This window comes from Diplotaxodon limnothrissa, linkage group LG7 (assembly GCF_057381915.1).
Source record: "Diplotaxodon limnothrissa isolate DT_005_m linkage group LG7, D_limnothrissa_male_GT1.1, whole genome shotgun sequence".
NCBI classification, from domain to species: domain Eukaryota; kingdom Metazoa; phylum Chordata; class Actinopteri; order Cichliformes; family Cichlidae; genus Diplotaxodon; species Diplotaxodon limnothrissa.
Window position 1 is genome coordinate 17,048,118 of NC_140602.1, and position 20,939 is coordinate 17,069,056.

At 40.4% G+C, this 20,939-nt stretch overlaps 2 protein-coding genes across 2 annotated transcripts; both read right to left on the reverse strand.

Moving 5' to 3' along the window:
• Positions 1 to 439: 439 nt before the first annotated feature.
• On the reverse strand, positions 440 to 5,843 carry prkar2b (protein kinase, cAMP-dependent, regulatory, type II, beta). The gene is made up of 11 exons (XM_085359351.1): positions 5,579 to 5,843; positions 4,494 to 4,529; positions 3,387 to 3,439; positions 3,215 to 3,298; positions 2,859 to 2,965; positions 2,561 to 2,714; positions 1,279 to 1,380; positions 1,115 to 1,189; positions 942 to 1,010; positions 716 to 851; positions 440 to 573 (listed from the first exon to the last, which is right to left on the reverse strand). Exons 1-11 carry the CDS (start codon positions 5,841 to 5,843, stop codon positions 440 to 442), a joined length of 1,215 nt encoding a protein of 404 aa, XP_085215477.1.
• Positions 5,844 to 11,416: 5,573 nt separating this feature from the next.
• Positions 11,417 to 16,847, reverse strand: hsp90b1 (heat shock protein 90, beta (grp94), member 1). Its single transcript, XM_085359350.1, has 18 exons — positions 16,700 to 16,847; positions 16,129 to 16,231; positions 15,668 to 15,809; positions 15,459 to 15,575; positions 15,043 to 15,374; positions 14,677 to 14,788; positions 14,438 to 14,566; positions 14,134 to 14,250; positions 13,911 to 14,048; positions 13,737 to 13,814; positions 13,570 to 13,635; positions 13,049 to 13,318; positions 12,707 to 12,952; positions 12,449 to 12,585; positions 12,280 to 12,358; positions 11,960 to 12,115; positions 11,659 to 11,754; positions 11,417 to 11,556 (listed from the first exon to the last, which is right to left on the reverse strand). The coding sequence occupies exons 1-18, from the start codon at positions 16,746 to 16,748 to the stop codon at positions 11,533 to 11,535; spliced, it is 2,391 nt and encodes a 796-aa protein (XP_085215476.1). The 5' UTR covers positions 16,749 to 16,847; the 3' UTR covers positions 11,417 to 11,532.
• Between the last annotated feature and the right edge of the window lie 4,092 nt (positions 16,848 to 20,939).

The following is a 20,939-nucleotide window of genomic DNA, read 5'->3' on the forward strand; positions in this document are numbered from 1 at the left end:
ACATGTGACGTTTGCTCGCACTTATCCAGTAAGAAATCAGCTTTGGCTTTTGACTTTGACACGCAATGTTTAGAAATTTACAAACGATATATATAATATTGTACGTGTGGCTATAACACTGTGGAGAAAATGTGAAAGTTAAAAAAAAAATGCTCAAATTACAAACAAGTAATGCACCCAACACCGACAAGTAAAATGCACACTTACATTTTTTTTTTTTTTTGTAAGGTGAGTGTTGTGGAAAATGTAATTTAAACAAGCTTTAAGCAACTCTGCTTTGGCTTTACTTTTCGGCCATAACCTTCCGACAACGTGTGTTTTATATATCTGACGCTCAAATGGTTTATGTAGGTGGATATTCACATTTCTTGTAAGAAAATCTGTTTAAGTGGTTACAAGCCTTTTTCCATCCACCCATTTACAGTCCACTGCAGTCGCTTCATGCAGTCTGTTGCTCAATTTCAGGGCTACTTCCAAACAGGGTCACCAGCTGCTCCTCATAGTTAGCAATGTTTCTCTTCATGATGTCCATGCATGGGCCTAGCAATCTCTCAAAGGCTTGAACATCCATGACTGATAAAGAAGAAAACAGATACAGTCAGGACTTGGAGGTGAATTTGAAAAGGATGGTACAAAATAATATGTGTTTTACTGGGAGATGTGCATCTTTGGCGCGATATATGAACGAACGAGCACAAAACTGCACAAAATTTACCCAAGCATTTGACACTCCCCACAGCATAGGCAGATGCAGCTCTGGGTTTGTTTGTGACGAGAGCAAGCTCCCCAAAATACTGGCCCCTGGAGCATGTAGCGATGTCCACCTCCTCTTCTTCTTGGTCTGTTTTTGTCTAGCAGAGAAAAAGAAATGCGTACTCTAAGTTTCCAGAGATTTTTTTTTTAATCAAAGGCTTGTCTAAAGGGTGGCGGTGCAAACTTACCCGACTTCTCTTCATAGTGATTCTAACCTGGCCAGATTCGACAATGTAGAAGCAATCCGCTAAATCACCCTATGACAAAAAGCAACACAGCAATTGCAAAGGAGCACAAAAACATGTAGAATTTTAAAAAAAAAAAGTCCAATAAAAGCAGATTGTACGAAGACATTATTCACCTGAGCAATGATCTGCTGCGAGTCGCTGTACACCCTGGTGGATAGCACGTCAACTACCTTCATTCTCTCTGACACCTGTGCATGAAACATATTTGGTTTGCAAATGTTTTACTGTAAATATGTAGTACACTGTGTAAATGCTGGAGGACAATGTTAATCTTGACCTCTAAAGATGTAAGCAGGGGTAGAGTTTCAATGAATGCCTCATACAGCTTCCTCTTCTTGGCATTGTTTTTCACTATGATCCTCCTGAATGTCAGACGATCCTGAAACAGATTTAAAATAAGGCTTCATTAAACACAATTTCTGATGACACTGACCCTGGGGTTAGACAAAAACTAACAATTCACACATTATAAAATATTATTCATAATAGTGCTATACAGTAATAAAAATAATAATAAACATAATGATGAAAAATCCCCAACCAAGAAGTCCAGACTGATCTCATGTTGTGTTGTGTTGTGTGCAGTGCCGACGTGGGACAGTTTCCAAATTCGTTATACTATTGCACCAGGTATGACTGTGCAATGACAATAAAGAGTTATCTTATCTATCTTATCAAATAGCTCACATAAAACAATAGTGTGCACTTATAGTTTGAATTTAAGAAAAGAAAAGAAACAGCACCATCCATGTGTCATTATGTGAATGAAATGAATGAAAGGACACCAAGCCTGAACACAAAGAAAGGAAAAATATCACAGACAGCATGGTCAACAAAGCTTGCAGTAACATACTGTGCTGCAGGAAACATATGTGACTGCAGAGGGCGCCCTATAGCTGACAAACCTTTTTCCCCTCACCCAAAGGCGCAAGCAAGGCTGGAACCTCATGGTTTAAAGGTTGCTAAAGTTGGACCCACTTCAAGTTCATATCCTATCGCTTGTTTACAAAATGAACAAGGGCCATAAATAAATTTTCGACCGTTTGACTGGATGCATTTTTTGGCAGCACTCTTCCTCCTTGACCTAAACCAATTGGTGGTCAAAAGGGGCTTCCTGTTTGAGATTAGAGACTCAAATAAAAACAACCTACAAGTCCTCAGGTGAGCACAGGACATGGCAGCAACCTACCCAGCTGCACTGAGAGGACTTAACTGAGACGTTACCCGCAGTTCAGCGATGGTTCTCATAGTCACTAATAAACAGCAGCTTCTCAGAAACAAGTCAGACTGCGACTGGATACTTAACTGGATGTTTTGCCAGTTTTCCTTAAGTAAAATAGCATCCATGCTGAAATGTAACAATAAAACGAACAGAGCCTGGAGGTAAAACAGCTGCTTTCGCCTTAATTTGTGTTCACCTAATGATGGTTTCCACACCGTCGCAGATAAACTCCCTGCTTACTTAAATCATGACAGCTGACAGCACAGCATGCTATAAAAACCCGATTAAGGATCCAACTGTGCCATTGCAGTGGGGTGCGGTGTAATGGTTTACTCACTAGGCACCAAAGGGCTCCAGGTGAAGTGGCGATTATTGTGGCCGCCCTGGGGGTGTTGTACATCAGCGCCAGTTCTCCAAAGCTGCCTCGGTTGTCATAGCAGCCCACCAACTTTTCCGTGCCATCAACCTTCACGAAAATGTTAAACGTGCCACTGAATGGAAAGGCAGCGGGGAAAAAATATCTTCAGTTAGCACAAAACAATGATTTCAGCAATTATTTAGCAACTGTGTTCACTTTTTCAAGTTAAATAACCAACTATGATGCGATTTGAAATTCACGAGCAAGTTAAACCCACCTTTCGATAACGTAGAAGTTGTCCCCGTCATCATCTTGATCAATGATATGTTCCCCTTCCGTGCAGAACTTCTCGAACATGGCATCCAGCACCTGAGACATCTCTTCCTGTCATGGGGGCGGGGACAGCAGTCAGACAGTGAAAGAATCATGCAGAATGCACTCAGAGTTTGTTTTCGAGTTTCCAAAACAAATAAATAAATAACTATCTCTAAAAAAAATTAGGCACGGTGTACTGGGCATGCAGCAAAAAAAAAAAAGAAGAAATTTACTGGCCTTGGGCCATGTTTCCCTTTGTTTAATTTAGGATATGGCAGGGCACAAACCAGAGAAGAGCTTATGGAATAATCCACTCACTGGATCCAAATTCTTGAACAGAAGAATGTCCCTACATGCTTCCTGTAGTCTCTGTCTCTGCTCGTCAGTTTTGGGGTGAGTGACCTAAAACAGATCACGAATCACACTTATAACCTCTGAACAGTTAAACCAGTTGTGTAAAAACAATAATCACTGGATGGATGCAGTTTACCCTTGGCTCTTTATCCTCATCATCTTCATCAGGATTGAATGCTTCAGCACACACTGCATGACACAAACACACGAATCACATTTACATTTCTCTTATTGATGAGCAGCAGCTATTTTGTCCATATAGTGTTTTCGACTCTGGGGCAGTTTTCTTGTTATTAGCGACAGTAGATGTTAAAGGTGTTTGTAAATAGAATTGTTAATTGATCCCTTATTAATTGCTTGTTTCTTCCCATCCGCGAATTATAACGCTGAAGTATACTAGCATCTCTAGGGTCTCTGAGAGCTCACTTCCAGTGGAACTGTCTACCAGGTCTTTATTTGAAAAAGCTTCACTTTTTCTTTAAATGAACTTTTAGATGAATAACGACACCTTACATAACATCTGAAAAACAAATGTTCATCTTCAGGTGGCCCACGGCACAGACTTCATCCCAGTCAAACAAAAAAGGCAAATTCCAGGGATGATTCAGGACCAGTTCAGGCAATAAATCTTTCAATAAAAACAACTTTTCTCATCTTGAGTACAGGAATATGCGGTGATGGATGACAGCACTCTTACCACATTTCCTTCCTATATGTTAACAGAAAGATGGGGTAGTGGTATAAAAAACTTTCAACTTGACACAGGCTAACGTGGAATATGGTAAGTGACCAGCTTAATGTTAACTTAATTGAATCTGTTTTCATTTCATGTGCAAGATTTACGGTTTGCTAAGTAAAAGATGTTCGTTCCCCGTCTGAAGTGATAAGAGGTAAGGTAAATACCCAAGTTATTAATAAATAATTCTTTCCATTCAGAAAGGCAAACCAAGCAGCTATCCAAACACAACTAAGTTATGTGAAGCCGCAACTTTACTATTGCTACATTACTCACTGACGGGTTCGAGACAAAGTGGCTTCACAAGCTGTAACATATCAACACTATTACAATAAGTGGAAGACGGTAACAAAAGACAGATGGAAAAATACTTAAGTATCACTTGTACTGAAGCCAATCTGACGCAGCCTCGCTAGTCATGTGTCACAGAAGGCTTTATTTAATGTTTTCAGCTCAGACACTGTCCAGAGTTTCCCTCCTTGACACAACAGGAAGATGGTAACTCACCTGATGCTCTTCGGATGAATCTGTTTATCACAGGGGCTGGAGAAAAGAAAAAGAAAGATATATATATCTGTATTTTTTTTTTTAAAGCATGTTAGATTTCACCATAAAAGATATCCATCCATCACAAACTGTTATTGCTAGTAAGGTTTGAGGCCGTTGTATTTCGTTATCTACAGCACAAGTGGAGCATTCTCATTAGGGTCTATATTCATCTGAGTAAAAACTGAATGGGGGACAGCTGCTTTGAAGTGGATTTTAGCCTTTGAATCAAATTTAAATGAGAAAAACAGTGCCAAGCTGCTACACAATAGGTCAGTATGAAATATACATTAGATAGGTCTCGTCCATTAATGGCCTGCCAGCCAGTGATGACTGGGGAATCTCATTGAAATATGGGAGGCATTAATGGTGGTTGGTTGGTTGGGGGGGCACAACAATGACCCAAAACACAGACGTTTAACAACTGCATGCGAGGCATTTCTCCTTATGTAACCATTGCAGCCAGTCTTGCAGAAGCCACCACTCATTGGGATGCTGTGTCAGAGCTCTGGGTTGCTTCTGGCTGCACCTCATTACACTCTGGCAGCAGTCACTGTGTTAAATACTTCAGGAAATGTAGGCCTGTCGACAGCACATTGTGTACTACCTGCATCTATATAACAGCTAAAGCTATAGGCCTTTATATTTTACAAGCTTTGTCTTTTTTGGGGGGTACATATGAAGGGGAGGCCCACCGGGCCTGCACCTGAGACAGAAAACATTTAAACGGTCCAGATGTTTTTATGACTATCATAATTATTTATAAAGCAAAATAAGCCGCAGTGTGCAGGTGCTATTCTCTGAGCAGAAACGTGAAGAGCATAACACGTTCGTGAACCAGCATTGAGCCTCGGTGACCATATATGGCAAATGACAGAGCCGTTGTAAATGTATGGCGGCAGCATCAGCGCGCTCGATGTGGATTTTCATTCTCTCCCACGGCCATCCATCCATCCATACATGCTCACAATTCAAAGCAAAGCATCTCGAGTCAAGTTCAGCATCCCCCCATGACAGAAACACGCACGGTGAATGTGTTAGCCCACCTATGAATTCCTCGTCATCGTCGTCGTCCTCCTCTCCGTTTTCCGAATCGATCTGCATGGCTTCGTCAATGAAATTGACCGCTTTCCCAAGTCTCGGGGCCGAATTTTGGTCATTGCCAAATGAGGCCTCTTTGGTCTCGTTCTCCTTAAGCTGGGTGAAATACTGTAGCGCAAACTCGAGCAAGTCCCTGGGCTGATTCCTCAACACTTCCACGGTAAAGCTCTGTAACAGCTCCGTCAGTCCTTCAGGAATTTCTATACTCATTCCTGTTATCAGTCTATGGATGTGGACAAAACCGGTTTGCTGCGAATTTCAGTGATTCAAAAGCACCCAGATCAGGTTTTCTTCCCGTCGTGTTTTTTGGTTGGCTTTTTTTTTTAAAAGATGCCGAAATCAGCAGACGGGTGTGTAGTCAGACCACCCGCTCAGCAAGCCCTCCACAGCGGATCCTCTCTTTTTCTTGAATGAAAATGGCTCTGGATTTTTGGTCCGAACATCTTCTGCTGCTTCTGGCTAGGAAACCCACGCATGTGACCCAGGAATCCATGGCAACCACCTATCCAGAGATTGCGTACGAGCAGCAGCGGCGCAGAAACTGCAGTCAGTCGCAAAATACAAATGATGGGAAAGAGAAGCCCTGGGGAAGGCTCTTTCAGTCATAGATCGATTTTTCACTAACAGAGATTAGATCAAATATCCTGCGGTCTGGCATGTATGTTTGCCGTGGTTGTTCGCTCATACTTACCCTAAACGATTAAAAATATGATTAAATAAGAAGGGCAACATCGCATATTATTTAAAAAGAAAAAACAACAACAGCAGCAGACATAGCAAGGATAAAGACAAAAAGGTACTGCCATGCAATGATAAACACTGAATCTGAGGGAAATGTACTATTTTTTGTTTACATGTAATTCATATTTAAACAGGTAAACATTAAAACCTAAGGCCTCTGTAAAGACCTACAAATCAATAAAGATTCGTTCTGTATTTTTATTTAGGCTTTCTTCTTTTTAAAGGCGCTAATAAGAAAAGATCGTTTATGATAGTTTAGAGAGTTTGGAGGCTCATTTCTTAGGGAGAAAATAATAATACATGTGCTGGATATTTTAATGTCACGGGACCTGTCAGAACACTTTGACCACGCCAGAATGAAGTTTCATTTCAGAATCAAACGTTCCCCCGTGATATCACGGACTTGTGTAGCTGAACATTTAGAAAAACGGCTCAGACAAAGAAAAAATAAGTCTAGGTCTCAAACTAAAGGCCATTAATCATAGACTTCATATGGGCATCTATCAAGAGATGAACTAATGATGCTTTTCTGTGGGTCACAATATGACTGAGCCACAAAAATGTACATCCATAATATGAGTTCAAATTTGGTTGACACTTTCTCATTCCAGAAACATTTGTAGGAGTGACATGAGTTCACAAGCCTGCAAAACTACATTCTGTCAAACAGCTAATCCAAAGAGCTTAGCAGAACAAGGGGAAGTAGAGCAAAACAAGGGGGTAAGGGTTAAACTGGAATGCAGAGCAAGTGGGAAGTCTGCCCACTTGCTGAGGTTGGGTGACCTCAGGTGAGTTTTAGTCATGGCATGTGGTGGCACTACTACTACAGTGTGAGAAATCCCCCCCCAAAAAATCCCGTCTCATATTGTGTTGGAATTTCAAGGCTTCCAGCAGAGAGAAGGTTAGTTTGAGGGAACAGATAATAATTGTGCTAAAGGAGCACAGCTATTATCTGCCATGGTTATCATTCCACTGTGGCTCCACTATGACACCCCTCCCCCTGCTGTGGCCCATATCTGTCACCCTTTAATAAGAAAGGCGCAGCATTTTCTCACTCCGGCGAATGGGAGCATGTCGATGGAGCGACCTGTAATGCTCCACTGCTGCAGTTTAGCTGTTAGCTTTCAAACTCACTATTTCAGACCACTGTGAACTATAAGACACCCCCCACACACACACACACACATCTGAATACAGCACAACGCCATCATTTCATACTGTAAGAGTCAGCTGCACAAACACACACACTGTGCGTCAGCCCTGTTCACTGAACCATAGATCCTGAAGACTGTTTCTACTTTAAGCTTCACAACAGACCAGTGGAGCTTGCATTGGTGTAATTGTTAACTACACTTAAACAGCGAATAAATAAATAAATATATATATGTTTAAGTGTAGTTAACAATTACACCAATGCAAGCTCCACTGGTCTGTTGTGAAGCTTAAAGTAGAAAGTAGAAAGTAGAAACAGTCTTCAGGATCTATGGTTCAGTGAACAGGGCTGACGCACAGTGTGTATATATATAAATATATATATATATATATATATATATATATATATATATATATATATATAAAGAAGATAAAAGAACACATAACTTCTAGCTACTCTTCATCAGACGTAGATTGGTTTTTTTAGGCCTGCAATTTTTTCTTTTGTTCTTCACTGGCATTCTTGCACGTGTATTTAAACTGAAGAAATGGGGGGAAACATGTCTTTTTGCAATACTTAAATAATACTTGCCAAGTGAAGTGGGGCGATATCAGCTTCGAAAGGGCTCCGTGTTTTTATTCTTTGGCTTTAACTCAAAAATGTAAAGCTGAAACCTCTTAAGTCAATTTAATGACGTAATAATTGAGTACGTCCTTCTTTAATTCATTGGCTGCTAGAACCCATTTTGAATGTATTAGTGCCACCTACTGGACATCCCACTACATTACAATGTATTGTTAAACTAGTTAAACAGTTGATGTTGCTTCCTGTTTCAAGTGCCATTAAGTTGCCGTCTTTCCTGAGTGTGTTGGAACAAATGTATTCCTTGGGTATTACTAAGGGTAAAATAAGTTTACTGTGTAAAATTAGATAATTAATTCAGTGGTGAAGCTGTTCCACATCCTTGTGGGTTTCATTGGTGCTTTCCTGTAAACCTTGAAAAGCCTGTGGTCTGCATGTTTAGGTCATTGTAACAGATTCTGAGATAAACCCACACAAGTAGATTTTATTAGATTTAGCATTTAGTGTACAATATTAATATAGTCAAAATCACTATATCCAACAATTAAGGCTAGGCACCTAGTTCTGCTCACGTTCATGAAAGAAAGAAAGACAGACAGACAGACAGACAGACAGAAAGAAAGAAAGGAAAGAAAGGAAAGAAAGAAAAAAGGGCATGGCTCAATGAAGACATCCTGTACAAGATGCATCAGTCTTCATGACATTTTACCAGTAAGCCATCTCCCTGGGGTTGCTGTAGAGAAACCACAGGGGTGTCACCCTCAGTGCACTTAATTTTTTTTTTTTTTTTTTAAATGCATCCTTCCTCATTAAATTTGCATAAATGTGCAACCGAAAAGAACAGTAAAGTATCCTAAGTGTAGAACAGCTCATGTCACCATGACTCTTTAATAAGAATAATAATAAGAATCACTTTATTTATCCCGAGGGAAATTCTTTTGTCATGTACATGCTCAAAGTAGCAGGAGAGACAGAGGAACAGATGAATAAGATATACAATATATACAATAAGAATAGTAGTATACAGTAATATACCGGTACAGTAGGATAGTGCAAGACATAGTATCAAATAACTCTAACGAAGTAATATATATAACTATAACCTGGAGAATAAAGAACTATCAGTGCAGGCGATTCTAGAAAGTGGCAGTATTGTGCAATAGAATAAAGGGAGTAGCAGCGTATGATGGGGGGATGAAACAAATATTCAATAAGGTACTGTTGGATAATATTGCATGGTCTGAAAGGTAACACAATAACGCTGGTAATAGTCTCAGGAAAATCACCTACAGAGTGAGGAAGAGTTATACAGTCTTATTGCCACCGGTAACGCGTTACTGTAATCTGATTACTTTTTTCAAGTAACGAGTAAAGTAAGGGATTACTATTGCAAAAACGGTAATTAGATTACAGTTACTTTCCCGTAGGAACGCTGCGTTACTAAAACCGTGATTTCTTTTTGTGAGAACGTCTCATGACATTGGTGACAACAGCTGTGTGCAGATCAACAACGGATCATATGAGTGCGGGAGAGAGTATGAACATGCCGTGTTTAAAGCGTGGAAGTACTGACCTTACTTTGAGTTTGATTCCATAAAAACTGACAAAAACATTAGTGTCCATTGTGCGTGGGAAGAAAACTTCTTTTTACACCGAAGAAAAACCCCTAAACTTCCAAGCAAGCACAGAGTGCGCTATGACATAATGGGAAACTCACGGAGAAACTAGCGGATTCTTCCACTGACCGCTGCGGCACACCTGCACCAGGGTAAACCTCCGCCTACATCACTCCTGCTTTACAGGTGAAAATAGAGCAAAAGGACCGCTAGTCTTTGATGTTATTTTCTGCTGTGTTTTACTTGCATCTATTTGAAAGAGTGTAAACACAAAACATATTTTATTTTATGTGCTGGAATGTGCAGAAAATAGGTTTAAATATTAAACAAATTTCTTCCAGTCAGAGAATATTGCATATAATTAAATTTTTGCTTGATGCATAAAGTTAAAAGATTAAAACTAATAAAACAAGTTTTAAAAGGGGACCTTTCCGTTTGATTACATTTTGTATGATGGATTATGCAGAAAAAGTAGAATTGGGCTGAAAGATCTATCGCTTTTTCACCTATTCAGGTTGTAAATTGTGTTTTTAAAAAGTAACTAAGTAATTAATTACTTTTGAAAATAAGTAATCAGTAAAGTAACGGGATTACTTTTTGGGGGAAGTAATCAGTAATTAGTTACTGATTACTTTTTTCAAGTAACTTGACCAACACTGGCCACCGGTACAAAGGATTTACTGTGGCAGTCAGTTCTGCATTTCGGGGCAATGAGTCTTTTGCTGGGTTTGCTCCGATGGTCCATCATGGGGGTGTGCATGGGGTGACAGGGGTTGTCCATGATAGAAAGCTTTTTTCTTCTTTTTTTTTTTTAAAAAAAGCATTCTCCTCTCAGACACATCCAGGTTCTCAAGTCTGACACCCAGGACAGAACCAGCCTTTTTAAACAGTTTGTTCAGCCTGTTGGCATCAGCTGTCTTCACCCCACTTCCCCAGCACACTGCTGCAAAGAACACGACGCTTTCCAACACCGAGTGATAGAACATGGTCAGCATTTTCCTACCAACATTGAAAGACCTGAGTCGCCTCAGTAGGAAAAGCCGACTCTGCCCTTTTTTGAAGATAGCATTGGCGTGCTTGGTCCAGTCCACAGGCCAAGTGTACCCCCCCCCCCCCAGGTACCGGTAGTCCTCAACGATCTCCACATCAGCCCCTCTGATGGTGACAGGGTTAGGAGGAGCCTGCTTCCTAAAGTCCATAATCAGTTTTTTTTCCCTTGTGATGTTAAGTTGTAGGTGGTTTAGCTCACACCACTCGACACAGCTCTCCACCACACTCCTGTACTCCTCCTGTCCATCCCTGATTCAGCCCACAATGGCAGAGTCACCTACTAGTGGGGCGTCCACCTGCATTTCCATGAGCTTATTTACATCGCTTCAGTCTGAAAACAAACTGTAAAAAGTGTCATGGCACCCTATGCATGAGTAGATGTATTACACTGCAAGCTACAGCCAGACCGTACTTTTGATATGTTGGGATTAAGATGACTGAAAAAGAATAGTAGCCAAGACCTGTCTGAAAGCAACTCTTTCAGTTTTGAATAAAACCAGAAACGATGCAAACATTTTTCCACGAAACATTTATTTGATCAATAGACAGGATCACATCTTTCCATAAACAGGTCAGTTAAATATTAACAAATTTACAGTCATGAGGAATGTAATACAAAAGAAACAAAAACAAATATTCGCTTTAAAAAACCCCAACCCAGGGACCCCACCCAAAATAATGTGACCACGGTGGCACTGAAACAGAGACTTAAGTCCATTTTCCAGCGCCACTGTTACACGCTCTTCCCTTCAGTGCTTCACAGTTCATCCTTGTCTTTTGTCTGCAAGCATGATTAGAGAAAGGTCAGAAGAGTAAACCACTTCAACATCTAGATTCTTAATTTTACATTGTCCTCAAGCAAGAGTGTGTGAAGTCTTCTTACCGTTTCTTCGTCATCATCCTCATCCACAGTCTCCTCTTTATCTTCAGAGTCATCTTCTGCTGGTCCTTCAGGCTCCTCCTCAGGTTCTTCTTCAATCTATAAAAGAGCCATGATTATTAAACATATCCTACAGTCTTAAAAATCACTGCACAAATACTTAACATTTTACAAAGAAGATTTAAAAAGCAGAGACAAGACTAAACTCAAAAAAGGCTCACTGCTGGAAGAGGAATCATTAGTTCAGACACCAAGACATCTGCTATGCAAATTAGTACACCATACAAGAGCTGCAGTGACTTGCCTGTTCATCTAGTGGTACATTCAAGCTGAGTCGGAGCATGCGCTCTATTCTGTCTCCATAAGCTTTTGTATCAGCGAGCTGGTATCCTGAGCGCAGTGTGGCTGTCTCAAACAGAACCACAGCCAGATCTGATGCAGTCTGGTCCTCAGCATCAGTCTGGGGGGTGTGAGGAAAAGAAACTGTTCAACTATGTGCTCTGATTGGTCCATTTTAAGTTTATTCATGTAATGAACTACATTTACTAAGTAATTTGATGGTAGTCTTAGTAAAGGACCATTACTATAGTACAGATAGACAAAAATGACAGTGGTTAAACTCACATTGACTCTATTAAGCAACTGCTTGACAAGAGGATGTTTGGGGTTGAGTTCTAGTGTTTTCTTCTGGCTGGCGTAATAACTGGAAAGATTCAATGGAAATACAGATTTAGAACAAAGCAATAGCAGTGGGAGTAATAAATGCAAAGATGAGCCCAGGATTAACACTCACTTTGTGGAAATGTCCTTTCCTGTCTGGTAGGCCTGTGCCTTCATGATCCTCTCCATGTTCCCTGACCAGCCGTACTGGCTGGCAACCAAGGCGCAGGGTGAGTTGGTTAGCCTCTGAGAGAGAACAGCCTTCTCAATCTGTTGGGGAATAAAAAAGCAATGCATTAAATGTTGCAGACATAAATGAGCAGGTAGAGCCAAAATTAACTGCTTCTACAGCTGGCGCTCATGCCCCATTCTTTTAATGTCACAGAATTACCTTGTCCTTTAGAGCTTTGTCCTTCAGCCAAGTTGTGAGAGGTTCGAACTCCTTCTCCAGGGCCTCCCTCTTCTCCTTGGTCTTTTCACTCTCGTCAAATTTGACACCTTCCTTGGCCACGTTCTGGAAGCGTTTTCCATCAAACTCTGGCAGTGCCTGGATGCAGTACTCATCCACAGGCTCTGTCAGGTAGATGACCTCATAGCCCTTCTTCAGCAGCTTCTCAACAAAGGGAGAAGACTCAGCCTGTAGTGGATGGAAGAACAAGAGACATGAGAATTTCAGCTAGTGTAGGATAGTTTACACTTCTTTCTCCTGACCAATAAACACACATTCACTCACCTCTTTCCTGCTGGTGCCAGCCATGAAATAGATCTTATCCTGCTTCTCTTTCATGCGCTCCACATACTGTTCCAGGCTGGCCAGGTCTGTTTCACTGTTGGAGGTCTGGAAGCGCAGCAGCTTAGCGAGACGGGTCCTGTTGGAGTGATCCTCGATCACACCCAGCTTGATGTTTGTGCCAAACTCCTTCCAGAACTTATCGTTGTACTGTTCCTCTGCAATCTTCTTAATCATGTCCAGAGTCTTACGGACCAACTTCTTGCGGATAACCTGAAAAAGATAAAGTAGGTAATGACCATTTCATACTGCATTAAATCTAGCGTTAGTTATTCAGAATCTTTAATTTATGGTTTCATTTAACCATGTTCTAGTGCCCCCTGTTATTCCTGAAAGCACTTTATGATTTGCACTACATAAAAATTGCTTTGTTGCTTCATTATCCATTTTAATCAAAGGCTTCATTGGTTAATGATGACTAAATGATGGAATGGGAAGCGAACAGGGCTGCACGTTGAGCTCACCTTGAGCAGTTTGTGCTGCTGCAGAGTTTCTCTGGACACATTCAGAGGAAGGTCGTCAGAGTCGACCTAACAAAATAAAGTTTCCCTTAATCACAGTGCAGGTGATAATGTAGAGACCAAGCACATAACATTAGCATGAGACCAAATAAGAGTTAAAAATAACTCACCACTCCCTTGATGAAGTTCAGGTACTTGGGCATCATGTCATTGAAGTCGTCTGTGATGAAAACTCTCCTGACAAACAGCTGCGAATGGAAGGCATTTACTTTGAAACTCAGTTTTTGGGGAATTGCTGAAAAAGTTGAATAAATCTGATACCAAATATTGCTTAGAGTACACACCTTGATGTAATCGTTCTTCTTGGAGCCATACTCGTCAAACAGCCCACGGGGAGCTGAAGTGGGCACAAACAGGATGGACTTAAAAGTGACCTCACCCTCAGCTGTGAAGTGGATGTGAGCCATAGGGTCATCATTGTCCTGTTGGAAGATGGGTAAAGTTTATAAAAATCAGACATTAGTATACCAGCCTATAGAGCCGGTTTGATAAAGTATGTGTGCCTACCTTTGAGAAGGTCTTGTAGAAAGCCTTGTACTCATCTTCCTCAACCTCCTTAGCAGGCCTCTGCCAGATGGGCTTGATATCATTCATCAGTTCCCAGTCCCACACAGTCTTCTCAACCTACACATCACACAATTATATAACTTTTGAAAAATATACATTTTAGATCAGACATATTTTCACAGACTTCTATTTGAGTAAAATAGTCCACAAATCTTAATGACTCAGTGGGACTTTAACCCACCATAAAAACTGTTAATGATCACACTCACACATAGTCTCAACCACCATTTCTTCATCAACATACCTTCTTTGTTTTTGGTTTGTCTTTGTCTTCTTCTTCCTCCTCTACTTCAGCCTCATCTTCAGAAGCCTCTTTCTCTGGTTCCTCTGCTGCCTCAGCATCTTCATCAATGGGCTCTTCAACCGTCTCAGTCTTGAATGTTAAAAGAAATTATGCAACCGTTTGTTCATTTCCATATTTGTCAGTTTCAGTCTGGAATTAAGTCTGACTCATAGTGTTGAAGGAAATGACAAAGTAGTCACCTTGCTGGCCCACACATAGATGGGGAAGTTGATGAACTGAGAGTATTTCTTGACAAGGTTCTTGATGGTCTCCAGCTCCAGGTAGTCTGAGGCCTCCTCCTTTAGGACAAGTCTGCAATTAAACAAAGACAAGATTAAATGTAAAATTCCAGGCTTTAACATTTCAGACTCATGTAGCAGCATGAAAATACTCTGCAGTTCTTCTTCAATAGAGGCTGTACATTAACAACACAGACATTAACTACGATTTCATAAGCTTTGACAAATAAAATGAGCCACGCATTGAAATTAATTTCACAAGAGCTGTTTAAAAAGATCAAGAAACCAAATCTGGTGTGGGCAAATGTTAGCACATAAATAACATACGTGATGGTGGTTCCTCTACCCAGTGTGTCCCCACGGGGGTCCTCAATGACAGAGAACTGATTTGAGTCAGACTCCCAGATGTGCTGTGTGTCATTGTTGTGCTTGGATGTCACAATGACCTTGTCAGCAACAAGGAAGGCAGAGTAGAAACCGACACCAAACTGTCCGATCAGCTCTGAGGTAGACTGTTCCTCTTCCTGCATCTCGGTCATCTTGTTAAGGAATTCGCTGGTGCCTGACTTGGCAATGGTTCCCAAGTTCTTTACTAGCTCCTCCTTGGTCATTCCAATACCAGTGTCAGTGATGTGCAGCATGTTCTTCTCCTTATCAGACTGGGGATAGAAATAATGAAACTCAATTAGTGGATGCACAGCTTTTCCATTAAAGGTGTCAGCATTCAGTAAGTTAATGCATACCTTTATTTTGATGGTCAGCTCTTCATTTGTGGCCATTGCATCCTCGTTGGTTAGGGACAACAAGCGGATCTTATCCAGAGCATCCGATGCATTGGAAATCAGCTCCCTAAGGAAGATCTGCAGCACAAAACAAAGTGATGAACTCTGTGAGAAATGTCTTAAATAAAAATATGTAGACACAGGTTTGAGTAAAGATTATTCCTGCCCACCTCCTTGTTCTTGTAGAGAGAGTTGATGATCAGCTTCATCATACGGTTAACTTCAGCCTGAAAGGCATGTTTTTCAGACTTTTCCCTGAGTTCCTTAATCTGAGCTGCATTCAAACCGTCCAACTGGATTGCCTCCTCCTCTCTGAAGGCAGACAGATGCAAATACAAACAGGGTAAGAGAGGAGAACGACAGCAAATCTTTGCTGCCAAACAAATCTGTTGTCCTTTCAGATAAGACTGAAGATGAAAGCAAGATACATACAACTTCCTATTATTACAGGCAACTTTACAGTAAAACTTACACACCTCTGCCTCCACTGTAACGCCAAAGTGGCCCTGAGCACTTGTACACAAGCTTTATCTTCTTGACCTTGTTCTGCTAAGATTTAGTGGACTTTTCCCTGATACAGTAACTGCAGTTTTCTAGAAAGATATATGGACTTACGGAAAGTAACACCTACCTCTGCACCACTTCATCGTCTGTTCTGGAGCCATCCCTGCTTTTACCCAAGTCCTCCTCTACTGTCCCGTCAACGTCAAATTCATCATCTGCCTTTACAGCAGCTGTCAAGGGAGAAGTTGCTCGATTAAAATTCATTATCAATTACCGGGAACATGTGGTAATTTTAGACTCATTAAGTTTTTAAAGCACTGTGCAAACACATGCTCACAGTCACCAAATTAATTAAGACGTAACGTCTGACCGTGTCAGCCTTTTAATCATTATTTAAACGTGCATGTATGCAACAGTGGAGGTTAGCTAACATGAGACAGCTTCAACACAGGTGGTGTTTCTGCTAGAAAGTTCTGGAAAGGCAAGGAGATTAACGGACACTGGCGTTACTCTAAAATAACAGGTAAATTAAATACGCTCTCCGTTGCTTTGACACCTGCAAGCCTTTTAAAGTCAAGTACAGAGAGAACGTACAAACTCCACAGTGAATGAAAAGAAAAGCAAAAACCAAGTTAGTGCTAGCATACGGGCTAAAGGTAGCTAAAATAATGAATAATTAAAAAAATACCACTACTCACCAAATGCTAAGAGTGCAAAAAGAAGCCCTATCACCCAGACTCGTTTCATTGTGAGATGCTTCCTGACTGACTGCCTGCCTGACGACTTGAGCCTTCAGTTGCTGAGACAATAGCCGGGAGATCAGCGCATGCAGCACTGGCTTTTACAACGAGGAATGACTAGCTGTCTCTCCCACCAAAAGAGTCCACTCGCCTTACCCCGTGACTACCGACCAATGGCTGTGCACCACGCACGACCGTCGACCAATCACAATACAGTCTACGGTACATGTTGTCCAATCAGTTTCTTCAACATATGCCTAGACCCGAAAATCGTGGCTGGACACCATTGGCTAGGAATGAATAATCAGCACATCACTTCCTAAAATTTACCTTTCATTGTAGGGAAAACATCACTGACAGCACTTCCAGTTAAAGTTCCAGAGCCAAGGAACACACTTAGGATTAATAATAGAAAGACGGCGAGTGTTTGGTTTATGGCTCCAAGGTCGTTTCAGTCTCTACAAAAGTAAATGATGCAATATTTCTTGCTGTGTATATGGCGCGTTATTCTGGAATTTTGCATTCCCTTTCCTTTAAATGACTGGATGCATCGTAATGCTGTGGAAGCATAAATTATAATGAATGAGTCTATTTCAAGTTAGTCACCGAATCTAATCCACTTGGTGGCGCTATATAGTTAGCAAGCTGAAATGGCAAATGCTAATGTTTCAGGAACTAGTTCTAAGTGTTCTCCCGCAGATCAGGATATCATTATTGTGCTGCTTGCTCAGTTTGTTTTGTATCAGGGGTGTTAGCGATCGTGTCAGCAGCGACATTTAATGTGAATCTTATTTTAAAAAAATGACAACCATCGTCAATACTGAACATCTCAAATGTATTACACTTGACTGTCTGACCAGTGTCAGCTCCTATTAAGTGTGATGTTTCTCCAAATGTGAATGGAAAAAAGATCAGAATTAACAATTTAAAGATAAATAATAAAATACTGTGCTAGTACTTTTTTGTTATAAGGTCAATAGTTTGATTTACTACATTACAGTAAGTCATAGTTCTATCTTAAAAATGATTTTTCCAGTCTAATACAATTTTCATAAAGCATCTTTTAAACAACAAAGATTACCGAAGTTCTGTACACAAAAAGGTGGATTACATAATAAAATACAAGATATACACATGTGCGCACATGCCCACACACATCAACCTAAAAGGACTGCAAAAAAACACAAAACAGCCTTAATGCCTTCAACTCTTATGCTGGGTCAAAGCAAAAGAAGAAAAGCTCGTTTTAAAGGTGGACTCAAACAAATGTTGCGCTTATGGCTGAGATAGCTTGATTCAAACATACAATGCAACATCAAAAATCAATTGTAAAATACACAGGAACCAGTGAAGGGAGGTCAGGACAGGGGGAATATGCTCCATTTTATGGGTTCTATTAAGAAGGTGAGGAGCTGCATTTTCTTTTTTTTAAGCAGAATTAATTTGTTTACCCAATTTTAAGTCATAATCCTTCTGCTTACCCAATCCAAGATCATAATCCACAATTCAATGTGAACCTACACAGGAAAAACATGCAAACTCCACACAGAAAGGTCTCAGCTGGCTGGTGGATTCAAACTCTGGACCTTCTTGCGTTTAAGTGTCAGTGGTAACCACTACGCTGCTATATCATTATTAGTCTCTATTAGTCTTAGTCTCTGTTCACAACGATTGATTAATTTAGAAAGCACAGTGGATTCTAAATCAGACAATCAATATGTGCTTGAAGTGCACACTTTCATCTTTAATTCACTGTGTTTAACAAACCCTTTGCAGACACTGTTTAGAAATTACAGCACTTTTTATACATAGTGCCCCATTTTCAGGAGCTTCATGGCCAGGTGAGGCCTGTTCCCTCATTACTCCATGACAAATCAAGGAGATCTGCAGTTCATTCCAAGTGCTGAACTTGTATTTGGTTACTCTTCACTGGAAATCTCAATATGAGTTCCAAAGAGATATTGATGCAAGTGAAAAAACAACAACAATCATTACACTAAAACCCAAATACATCCATCAGAGAGATGGCAAAACCTTCAGGAGTGGCCAGATCAATGAACTGATACCTTCTTAAAAAGAAATACACTGGCGAGTTCAGCAAAACCAAAAGACCTGAAAGACCACAAAATAAAGTGGATGATCACAGACTTCTTTCCTTGGATAACTTTGATGAAAGGTTGAGTCTTTTCATTTGAAAAGCTCTCATACGTATGTGAGATACTTAATATCTATCTGAAAATGTTAAATGTTTGGACCGAGAGATTTTGCATTTTCTTTTCCTTTTTTGGTATCAACTAATGAGGCAGACTAATTATGTGATTGGTTTGGTAAGAGCATCCCAGAGAGGAATGATAAGTTATCAATTAAGGAATAGCTTTCCACTTACATTAATATAGAGTAAACTGAACCAGACAATGTTTGTTGTCTTTGGATATAAACCTTGAATTTGGAAAAATTAGCAAAGTCCCAGAGTATCTAGTGATATAAGACTCTAAGCCTGTTCACATGGGATTTCACAATTTCTGCTATGTAGCTAGTCCATCTAGCTAATATTAGATAGATGTGATGTCATCTGCTAAAAAAGTAAGAAGCACATACTGTATTAGCCTAATAGCTATATTGTGAGCTATCTGGAGGTGAAATAATGACTTTTGGTGTTGCACTGATCAAAAGTCTTGAGCCTTCTCTCCACCTCTGCATAGGAGGTGAAAGTTTTAGTAGCGTTTGCATGCATATGTGCACGTCATACTTTCAGTCTGTAAACACGATAGTGCCAAAGGTTTTGAATGAATTATGATAAAACTTTGTAGGGGTGTAGATGATGTCATGTTCACAATCCATTAAAATGTAGCTCACATCCACCAAGGTCTTCAAGGTCAGCTTAAGAATTAATTTATCAAAAATCATCCTGTCATGTCACATTTTACCTCTGACCTCTCCCTCAAGATCAGTAGATTATTCCGGAGGTCAAATTGATATAGAGCTACTGCAGTTGTTAGTTGGTTAGATATATGGGGCAGCAAGGTGGCATGGTGGTGGCACTGTTGCCTCGCAGCAAGCCTGAGTTCATTTCCACCATCAGGCCGGGGCCTTTCTGTGTGGAGTTTGCTTATTCTCCACGTGTTTGCGTGGGTTCTCTCCGGGTACTGCAACACACGTACACACCTGCTAAGTAGTGTTGACGGTGAGTATTACACCAACTCATCTTGACAATGCTGTACAAGCATACAGCGAATGAGTGCTGATCTTTATCCACTAAGCGGCACTATTTAGCTACTGACTTAAAATATACACCTTATAGTAAACACAAATGATAGAAAAAACACTGGTGCAAGTTTCTCCCACGAATGTGCATATTATTCTACTGCTTGCTCATTCTGTTTACATGTTTATGTGGGCAGCGGAACAAACAGAAGCTAAAAGACACACAACTCTTTCTGATAATCCTCGTCCCAAAAGGATAGATAGATAGATAGATAGATAGATAGATAGATAGATAGATAGCAGAGGTGTGGACTCGAGTCACATGACTTGGACTCGAGTCAGACTCGAGTCATTAATTTTATGACTTTAGACTTGACTTGAAAAAATGTTCTAAGACTTGTGACTTGACTTGGACTTTTACACCAATGACTTGGGACTTGAATTGGACTTGAACCGGTTTACTTGAAAAGACTTGATATTTTACCCCAAATATAAAATTTAACATGCATATTATATAGAGATTGAAAATGTTACGTCATTCACGGGTAGAACCGCAAAGGATTCTGGGAACTCGTGGCAAGCGGTACTAGCGCACGCAGGCTTTCAATTAAAATCAGTTATACAGCGATAAAAAGAAACACAAAAATGTCAAGAAGCCGTTGTATTATTAACTGCAATAGCCGGTCGCATGACAGCCACGGGAAGCCGACGGGTAAAGAGATCGGTTGTTATCGGATTACGTCGTTGAAGAGAAATTGTTCAAGCCATGTTTCCGAAGTAACAAAGACGCGACGGATGGCCTGGATTGCAGCCATTCAAAGATCAAATATAACGTCCCAGAACACTCCAGCTCACAGGTTAGTCTGCTCCAAGCATTTACACGAAGGTCAGTGTTTTTTAGTACTTAATACGTCATTTTCATAACATAATTAGTGATATAGGTTACAAGCAAGTCTGGCGCTGAACAGAAATTGTCGCGCTATGCTCCTTTATT